The sequence below is a fragment of the Littorina saxatilis genome, linkage group LG17 (assembly GCF_037325665.1).
Source record: "Littorina saxatilis isolate snail1 linkage group LG17, US_GU_Lsax_2.0, whole genome shotgun sequence".
In the NCBI taxonomy this organism is placed as follows: domain Eukaryota; kingdom Metazoa; phylum Mollusca; class Gastropoda; order Littorinimorpha; family Littorinidae; genus Littorina; species Littorina saxatilis.
In genome coordinates this window covers 53,435,263-53,445,579 of record NC_090261.1, presented here as the reverse complement: position 1 = coordinate 53,445,579, position 10,317 = coordinate 53,435,263, and the positions used below count along the sequence as shown (strand labels likewise).

At 42.0% G+C, this 10,317-nt stretch overlaps 1 protein-coding gene across 1 annotated transcript; it reads left to right on the top strand.

Moving 5' to 3' along the window:
• Window positions 1-5,342: 5,342 nt before the first annotated feature.
• On the top strand, window positions 5,343-9,905 carry LOC138953318 (mu-type opioid receptor-like). Its single transcript, XM_070325116.1, has 4 exons — window positions 5,343-5,479; window positions 7,447-7,609; window positions 8,299-8,534; window positions 9,627-9,905. The coding sequence occupies exons 1-4, from the start codon at window positions 5,343-5,345 to the stop codon at window positions 9,868-9,870; spliced, it is 780 nt and encodes a 259-aa protein (XP_070181217.1). The 3' UTR covers window positions 9,871-9,905.
• Window positions 9,906-10,317: the final 412 nt, after the last annotated feature.

Here is a 10,317-nt window from a genome sequence, read left to right as displayed (position 1 = left end):
CATCAAGTTTAGTCTATTCTGGCAACGTCGTGTGGAATTCTCTCCCAGAGTCTCACTGAGTCTCAATACATTCAAAAAAGACCTTTCATTGTACTTGATGTCATAGTACAAAAAATCACAGTTGTGAAAGACTTCGTTTCAGATTTATTTTCATATGTGTCCATAGCATCAGTATTTCATCATATAAAAACTCCAAGTTTTGATAACACATTTGCTCAAGAGCATGCATGTTCAGTACTTCTCCACAACTGTACATATAAAACACTCAGTATTTTTTTGTTTAAACAATTTGTGTGTACATGTATATACCAATGATTTTTGTTGTCTACTTTTTGTCTATGTGAATGTCCGTGTATATGTGTGATTAGAGTAGTCCCTCTCTGTGCAATGGCTGGTTGAAAAAAAGCTCGTTTGTAATGCTTATGCCACAACCCTCGTAATTTAAAATTTGATTTGATTTGATTTGATTTGATTTGATCTCTCTCTCTGAGATCTCGCGTGTGTTTGTTTGTTTGGTTGGTTGAAAACAAAGAGACTAAATGATCATGAAGATGTGGATTTAGCCTCCTCGGATCGTTGTGTCTGAAACAAACATTGCAAGAACCCAATAATCAGTTAATGAGCACATGCACAGTTTTGTCTTTTTATATTTAGTCAAGTTTTGACTAAATGTTTTAACCTAGAGGGGGGAATCGAGACGAGGGTGTGGTGTATGTGTGTGTGTGTGTGTGTGTGGGTGTGTGTGTGTGAGTGTGTAGAGCGATTCAGAGAAAACTACTGGACCGATCTTCATGACTCTTGACATGAGAGATCCTGAGTATGGTATCTCCAGACATTTTTTTCATTTTTTTTATAAATGTCTTTGATGACGTCATATCCAACTTTTCGTGAAAGTTGAGGCGGCACTGTCACGCTCTCATTTTTCAACCAAATTGGTTGAAATTTTGGTCAAGTAATCTTCGACGAAGCCCGGACTTTGGTATTGCATTTCAGCTTGAAGGTTTAAAAATTAATTAATGAGTTTGCTCATTAAAGTTGTCATTAAAATCGATTTTTCGCAAACAGATTTAAAATTGATTGCATCGTATTCTTCATCACATTCTGCTTCTAAAAATATATACATATGTCATGTTTACTCTTAAAATGTGATCACAATTAACGAAAATAGATTAATTAATCTTACGATTAAAATTTAAGAAATCGATCCAAAAATGATTTCATCTTATTCTTTATCATTTCCTGATTCCAAAAACATATAGATATGATAGGTTGGATTCAAAACAAGCTCAGAAAGTTAACAAGAATACAGAAAAGCGCGCTTTCCTGCTTAGCACAATACGCTACCGCGCTAATCTGGCGTGTCAATATCACTACGTTTTGCACGTGGGAGGTGAGCGATTTCCTTCACGCGGGGATTGACGAAGCTGTACTGTCTTGGTGAAAAAATACAGTGCGTTCAGTTTCATCCCGTGAGTTCGACAGCTTGACTAAATGTAGTAATTTCGCTTTACGCGACTTGTTTTCTATTTTTTTTATCAGGACGGGAGTCTCGTGTCAAACTTCTACCTCAACACAACAGCCCTGACTTTCTCAATCGCTACTGACGGTTATGGCCTCCATGAAATCGGTACTGACATTTGACAGCACAATATACAGCTTTGTTAAAATCAATGCACCTTCAGATAATTACTCATTTTCCATCCTGATTTATGTTCCCCTTTATTTTATCTCACAAACACACACACACACACACACACACACACACACACACACACACACACACACACACACACACACACGTGCGTGCACACGCGCGTAAACACACAAAACCACACGCGCGCGCACATGTACACCCATGTTATTGTTTGGATGTTAAAATGTACACTAAAACGGACGAGCACTACGTATGCAATTTTACGGAGTTGTTCTTGTTATCTGTTGTTTTGTTCCAACTGATCATTATTCACACTAACTTCCAGGCATCATCTCACACTATTAGTCCGCGAACTGACGTCAGTACGTCTGTGATTGGTCAAAGAACCAGTTATTCCGTTAAATTGGCTATAATGATTTTCAGGAGTCTGTTCAAATTCAATCAAAATGACGGCTAAACGCGACGTTCCAAAATAACAATGAATTCTAGAATCGAGAATTACGGAATGGCGGTTTCATTCAATAAACACGTGAAATCAGTTCATAGTTTCTGAAATTGCATCCTGTTCTACAGTGGACCCCCCCCCCTGCCCCCCCCCCCCCCCCCCCCTATAAAACCTTTCAAAGTCTCACAAAACTAGGTCTTTAAAATGGAGGAACACTTAGCCAACATGCTAAGTCTAATAAGGAATGCGGTCTTAAATGAAGGGGTATTCAAAGAGAGGATCCATTGTGTCATCTTCTTCAGGCGAAGCTTCCAGCACCAGCAAGGTTCCAAAGCAGTTCCTCAGCGACTCCAGGAGCCTGGAAGAGTTTCCTCTCTTCGTGGCCGGCAAATGGATAGACCGGATCTACGTCCCTATCTGCGCCACGCTAGGCATTGTGGGTAACGTGCTGGCGTTCTGCGTGCTGGTGTCGGCTCGCGGCACAGGCAGCACCACCTACGTCTACATGGCCGCCCTCTCCCTGTCCGACTCCATGGTGCAGGTCGTCAACATCCTCTGGTTCGTCAGGAAGTTCCCGGGGCATGAGACCATCAAGGTATCAAGTTAAGGTGTAGAGTATACATACAGAAGGCGAGCTTCAGGGTTTATGGTTCGTCAGGAAGTTCCCGGGACATGAGACCATCAAGCTATCAAGTTAAGGTGTAGAGCATAGAAGGTGAGATTCAGGGTTTATGGTTCGTCAGGAAGTTCCCGGGACATGAGACCATCAAGGTATCAAGTTAGGGTGTAGAATATAGAAGGCGAGCTTCAGGGTTTATGGTTCGTCAGGAAGTTCCCTGGCCATGAGACCATCAAGGTATCAAGTTAAGGTGTAGAGCATAGAAGGTGAGATTCAGGGTTTATGGTTCGTCAGGAAGTTCCCGGGACATGAGACCATCAAGGTATCAAGTTAGGGTGTAGAATATAGAAGGCGAGCTTGAGGGTTTATGGTTCGTCAGGAAGTTCCCTGGGCATGAGACCATAGAGGTATGAAGTTAAGGTGTAGAGCATAGAAGGTGAGCTTCAGGGTTTATGATTGGATAATTCTTTCTTTATTTGGTGTTTAACGTCGTTTTCAACCACGAAGGTTATATCGCGACGGGGAAAGGGGGGAAATGGGATAGAACCACTTGTCAATTGTTTCTTGTTCACAAAAGCACTAATCAAAAATTTGCTCCAGGGGCTTGCAACGTAGGGGAAAGGCTCCTAATATGGACCGGCTCCTAATATGGACCACCTCCGGTTCTGACAAACTAACGGCGCTAGAGCGCTCAAAACAATTTCATTCGCTTTATTCACCCTCTCTGGATAAGTTGCACATGTTAAAACAGTTGCAGAAACACAAACCTCAAAACCGTTAGGCTTTTTCGCTTTTTTTCACTTTTGGCAGCGTTCACTCTAAATTTGCCGCCTAAAACAGACTCGTTTCTGTCCACAGCCAAAGCTTTTATCACACAAAAATGGCTATATATGACAGATAAGACCGTATTTGTTACATTTTAGCAGTGTGTACCCCGGGTTTCTACTGCAAACAAAAAATAATAGCAAAACCTCAAAGTATGTGTGAGTCCCCTAATATGGACCACCTTCAACAAATCGAAGAAAATAAAACCTAAAGGCAATTTGAATTAATTCATTAAGAAGCTTGCTGAAAATAACCTATAACTAGCCCTCGAGATTTCAAAAAAATATAACAAATAGTCTTTTTTGTGTGGAAGTTGATAATTTCACTTATTTTCACTCTGTTTTTAATAAGCTTCTTCAGTTTCCTGGTGTGCTTCAAATAATGCTCTCATCAACCCGAAACAGCTAAATCTAAAGCATATTTGAATTTGTCTGACTTGCACACTAAGTTGTATCATGTTATTTTGAAGTATAGGGGGCTTTTTACAGTGATTCGTGAAGGCCGCTTCACTGGTCCATATTGGGCGCCCAGGCTCCTAATATGGACCATTTGTGATTTTTTCTGTATTTAATTTTTACTGAATGTCTATCAAAGCTATTTCACTCTAATTAGGCCTAACGGTTAAACTAAGAGAGAAGGATTACCAACCACAAAATGAAACTTCTTCGCAAGAAAACAAGCTAGTTATCAGCAATAACAAAAAGTGGTCCATATTAGGGGCCCTTCCCCTAGTACAATATATTACCTTACTGGGAGAATGCAAGTTTCCAGTACAAAGGACTTAACATTTCTTACATACTGCTTGACTAAAATCTTTACAAAAATTGACTATATTCAAAACAAGAAACACTTAACAAGGGTAAAAGGAGAAACAGAATCCGTTAGTCGCCTCTTACGACATGCTGGGGAGCATCGGGTAAATTCTTCCCCCTAACCCGCGGGGGGGATGATTGGAGAAGGGGTTGTGAAAAAATAGAGAATATTATATGGCTTGCTATGTGATGCCAGGTTTGTCAGGAAGTTCCCAGGACATCATGAGACCATCAAGGTATGAAGTTAAGGTGTGTAGAGCATAGAAGGTGAGATTCAGGGTTTATGGTTCGTCAGGAAGTTCCCTGGGCATGAGACCATAAAGGTATGAAGTTAAGGTCACAGCGTAGAGCATAGAAGGTGAGATTCAGGGTTAATGGTTCCTCCGAAAGCGGCGTATTGGCTGCTCAAAATGGCGGGGTAAAAACGGTCATACGCGTAAAAAAGACCACTCGTGCAAACACGTCTGTACGTGGGAGTTTGAGCCCATGAACGCAGAAGAAGAAACGGTTTATGGTTGGAGAAGGGGTGGGGAGAAATAGAGATGCCAGGTTTACACGAATTGGATTTTGTTTTTTTAAATATTGAAATGCGAGCGAAATCGAGCTTTTCAATATTTGAACAGGCAACGAGTTACGCTGTGTGCATTTACATGGTACTGATATACAAATCTAACTGATGATATGTTAATGCTATACAAATAACTACATCCGCTATATTTTATAATCATACGAGTCTATCGGTTGTACTGATAATCTATAAATCTGCTGTATTCATTAAAGAGAGAAATGGTGTGTTAATGATATACAAATATATCCACTGTATTGATGCTATTCATGAATACCTATGTATTGTATTGATGATCTGCGCATCTATCTGCTGTAATGATGGTCTTTGAATCTGGTGTGTTAATTAAGGAGGGCACCTGTCAGTTCGTCTTCTTCTTGATGCATTTCGGGATGCACAGCAGCGTGGTTGTCATGGTAACCATGACGATAGAGCGTTACCTGGCTATCTGCTACCCTCTCAGAGCTGCCACCTGGTTCACTGTCAGACGTGCTGTCGTCATTGTTGCTATGGAAACCCTGCTGATTATGGGGTTAAACCTGCAACATTTGATCATCAGGTACATGTGGATCTACTAAAAAATAAAAATAAATGTTATACTGTGGTACCTGCGATCGATGTGCGTTCCCTCCGACAAGAGGACACCTCCCTTGAAAAGACACCTGTTGTCCCTTTGTCTGTTATCTCTTCCAAGAACTAAATGCCACGATAGGTCACCTGCAACGCATTAACACATTTGGCTGGTCCCAATTAAGGGCCTCCGTTCATCGCAGGTATTACTGTAATAATTACCCTCCACCACGGAATGAATCGCATGTCACCTTTGCATGATTTTTATATTCTTACATTTTCTTAAAAAGCTTGTTATGCTCTATCTATTGGTGAAAACCGTTTTAGAAAAGAGCGAAAACTTTTCGAGTTATAAGCCTGTGACTAAGGTGACCCTCACACTGATACCTGACAACGTAGCGCAGAACCCCGCGAGGTGATATCCGACTCATTCCGTGGTGGAGGGTCGATCTATAAGCTCTTTTAATGTTTTTTTTAATTGAAGACTTTGTAGTCAATTTACACTTGTTTAGCTCCATTCCTTGATGATATCATGAGTTGTAAAAGATGCGGAAGCTTACTGATTACATGACACACTGACAAATCGGCTTGCACGGATGAGTGCCAGCGTTCTGTACAGTGATTCGTGTTTTCTGAACAGTGATTCATGTGTTCTTTTCAGTGATCCATGTGTTCTGTGCAGTGATCCATGCGCTCTGTACAGTGATCCATTCGAGTCGTTCTGTTGTATAACGCATACTTATGTTCTGTACATTCTTACAATGTGTTATGTACAGGAATCCATGCGTTACTCATGTATTTCGTTCAGTAATTCAGTCGCGCGTTCTGTACAGTGATCCATGCATTCTGCATAATGGTACGAGTACGTTTGTTCTCTTCCGTAACCCACATGTTCTGTACAGTAATCCATGCGTTCTGTACAGCGATTCATGCGTTCTGTACAATGACGCGTCTGTTCTTTTCAGCAACCCACATGTTCTGTACTGTAATACATGCGTTCTGTACAGCGACCCATGTGATCTTTTCATTAACTCATGTGTTCTGTACAGTAACCCATGCATTCTGCACAAATGATCCATGCGTTCTGATCAGTGATCCATATGATCTTTTCATTAACTCATGTGTTCTGTACAGTAATCCATGCATTCTGCACAAATGATCCATGCGTTCTGATCAGTGATCCATATGATCTTTTCATTAACTCATGTGTTCTGTACAGTAATCCGTGCATTCTGCACAAATGATCCATGCGTTCTGATCAGTGATCCATATGATCTTTTCATTAACTCATGTGTTCTGTACAGTAATCCATGCATTCTGCACAAATGATCCATGCGTGCTGATCAGTGATCAATATGTTCTCTTGATGAGGGCGTGTCTTCTTCACAATAATCCATGCCTTCCATGCAGTAATTCATGTGACCTTTACAAAACAAAGTCATATGTTTACCACAAGAATCCATGTCTGGTGATTCACGCAAAATTCCGTTGCTCTTGTAGCTTTATCGTTTGTTGTTCAGAAGTGTGTTTGTCTAAGTGTTTGTTGACTGTGCTTTGTATGGTTTGTATAATAAGTTGTAAATTCTTCAAGAAAATGGGTGCTGTATTGTGTACCGCTTCTTCTTGATCTACTTGAAAGACGAAAGAGCACTTTGTGCAACACTGGTACATGTAGTCATTATATCCCCGCAGTTGACATATTTTATTTTATTTTGATGATGATGATGATGATGATGATGATGATGATGATGATGATGATGATGATGATGATGATGATGATGATGATGATGATGATGATGATGATGATGATGATGATGATGCACCTGTTGTATACATGATGATGATGATGATGATGATGATGATGATGATGATGATGATGATGATGATGATGTCGTCGTCGTCGTCGTCGTCGTCGTCCTCGTCGCTATTGTCGCTACCTTCAATTGTACATTTCAGAGAAACGTATATTGACGAGGGTTCTGGCAATCTGTACTGTCGGACGATCCCTGGCTTCACCACGTTCTATGCTCAGAAGATCTGGCCCTGGATAGACGGCGTCCTGTACTGCTACGGGCCTCTGCTCTGTCTCTGCGTCTTCAACATTCTCATCGTCAGACAGGTACTGACTCAACCATTGTGTCTAATGTTTTAGTTTTGTTTTGTTTTTCAATTCACGTTTGCTAGTCGCTGGAATCTGGGTATTAAAAGGATTTTGGTATATCCAGACTGAATGGTATCTGGCCTAATGTCATTCGTTTCCATTCACTTTGTAATTCTTGGGTTTTGTGTCCTTCTTCGAGTTCGTTAGCTAGACGATGGAATCAGAGTATGAACTGGATTCCGGTAAATCCAGACTAAATCGTATCTGGTCAAATGTTATTTGTTTCCTTTCACTTTGTAATACTGTGTTATCATTTCTTTCAATTACGATGAAATCACGGTGTGAACTGGATTTTGTCATTTTAGGATACATGCCATGGCATTCAGAATACTAGCACTGAACCTTTTGTCTGTGCATCTGTCATCTCCTCGGCTATTTTGTTTTGTTACTTCATTGTATTGACCCTTTCCCCTCAGTTTTATTCCAGTCCATGTAGATGTTTTCAATGGAACACCATAGGGCTTTTGTATGCCTTGATGTTGTCCCTTGCGTTTTGTCTGTCTTTCTGTTGTGCTTGAAAATGAGTAAGTCCATTTCTTTTGTGTTTCCTCATCTTTTTCTCAATGAATCAAAGTAAGGTGTATTTACTTCTGTCTTCCTTTTAAAGTAACATGCAAAGGTTCATCAGTTTTTTTCAAAATGTACAGGTGAAAGCGTCAAGATCATTCCAGTCCAAGACTACGCTCAGTGACACAACCTCGTCTGCTGACCAGCGTTCATCTGGCAACAAGATGTCCAGCAAGATGACCACACAGGAGAGCCAGCTGACCCGCATGTTGCTGCTGGTCACTACAGCATTTCTCGTGTGTGTTGGACCGATGGGTGTCAGCATTGTGGTGGAACGGTACTTCTGGGAGAGGGACACCAACCCCCAGTACGCTGTGTAAGTGGTACTTGTTTCTGAGGGAAGTTTATGTGCTTGGTTGGCTGGTTAGTTGGTTGGCTGGTTGGCTGGTTAGTTGGTTGGTTGGTTGGTTGGTTGGCTGGTTGGCTGGTTGGCTGGTTAGTTTGCTGGTTGGTTGGTTGGTTGGCTTGCAAGTTGGTTGGCTTACTGACTTACTGGTTGATTCGTTGGTTGGCTTGCTGGTTAGCTTGCAAGTGGGTTGGCGTACTGGCTTACTAGTTGATTCGTGGGTTCGCTTGCTGGTTAGCTTGCAAGTGGGTTAGCTTACTAGCTTACTGGTTGATTCGTGGGTTCGCTTGCTGGTTAGCTTGCAAGTGGGTTTGCTTACTGGTTGATTCGTGGGTTCGCTTACTGGTTAGCTTGCAAGTGGGTTTGCTTGCTGGTTGGCTGGTTGGTTATATTCTTGCTTGCTCAAAATGTAAAGAAACGTGATTGTATGTGTACAAAATTGTTCTTGTTGTAGTTGTTTTTGCTTTGAAGAACATTTCGGCTGCATTTCGCTTCATTGAACCAGTCAGTTATCTATTTTTGTAGATAGCTCTTGGCCATGTCCTTTGTTTTTGTGTGTGTGTGTGTGTGTGTGTGTGTGTGTGTGTGTGTGTGTGTGTGTGTGTGTGTGTGTGTGTGTGTGTGTGTGTTTGTCTGTCTGTCTGTCTGTCTGTCTGTCTGTGTTTAACCTAAAGACAATTGACTTGAAGTAGAAACGAGGGAAGTCAGTTTGTTAACAACAGAATAGTGAACTATCAACAAAAATGCCATGATGACTTTCCCTATAGAATATAGTCAATGTTTGTAAAGATTTTAGTCAAGCAGTATGTAAGAAATGTTAAGTCCTTTGTACTGGAAACTTGCATTCTCCCAGTAAGGTCATATATTGTACTACGTTGCAACCCCCTGGAGCAATTTTTTGATTGGTGCTTTTGTGAACAAGAAACAATTAACAAGTGGCTCTATCCCATCTCCCCCCCCCCCCCTTTCCCCGTCGCGATATAACCTTGAACGGTTGAAAACGACGTTAAACACCAAATAAAGAAAGAAAGAAATATGATGACTTTCCTCTTCTCGTTCCAGGTACTACTTTATCCGCACGATCCTCAATAACCTGGACTACACAAACCACGCTCTCAACTTCTACCTGTACTGTCTGTCCGGTAAAAGGTTTCGCCGGGAACTTGCCAACACCTTCTCTTGCTTCTGTCCCGCCAGGACCCAGCGTAAGAAGACTGACGCTTCCGGAAGAGGTGTGCGCATGACCACGCAGTCACGTGACTCTCTTGGCAGCAGCATGGATGCAACCGTCGTGACTGAAACTTAAACTTTGTAGAATCGTTGTCTGTGTTGTGTCACAGGGCCGGATCCTGGGGGGGGGGGGGGGAGGGGGAGGGGGGGTCTTGTTGCCCGTACCCCCCCCCCCCCCCCCCCAGGCCTGACCATGTACCTCCTCCGCCAAGGCCGTAAAATAAAACATTTATTTTGTTATGCCTTTAAAACTCATCACAAATACTCCCAGAATGCGCCAGATTGCACATATTTTAATCTAGATTTCAACAACTTTCCGGGGGGGGGGGGGGGCGTGCTCCCGGACCCCCCTAGGAGGTTCGGGTGCTTCGCACCCTCAACTAATGTACCCCTACCACAATTGGGACCCCCCCCCCTCACCCCCCCAGGAGGTTCGGGTGCTTCGCACCCTCAACTAATGTACCCCTACCACAATTGGGAACCCCCTCACCCTGTGTGATATTTTTCTGTCGTCTGGATATTG

Bases quoted from the DNA above. Each gene is read 5' to 3' on its own strand.
- LOC138953318 (XM_070325116.1), top strand. From the start codon at position 5,343: ATGACGATAGAGCGTTACCTGGCTATCTGCTACCCTCTCAGAGCTGCC. The intron at 5,480-7,446 runs GTACATGTGGAT...TGTACATTTCAG, and splicing joins CTGCAACATTTGATCATCAG to AGAAACGTATATTGACGAGG. The intron at 7,610-8,298 runs GTACTGACTCAA...CAAAATGTACAG, and splicing joins ACATTCTCATCGTCAGACAG to GTGAAAGCGTCAAGATCATT.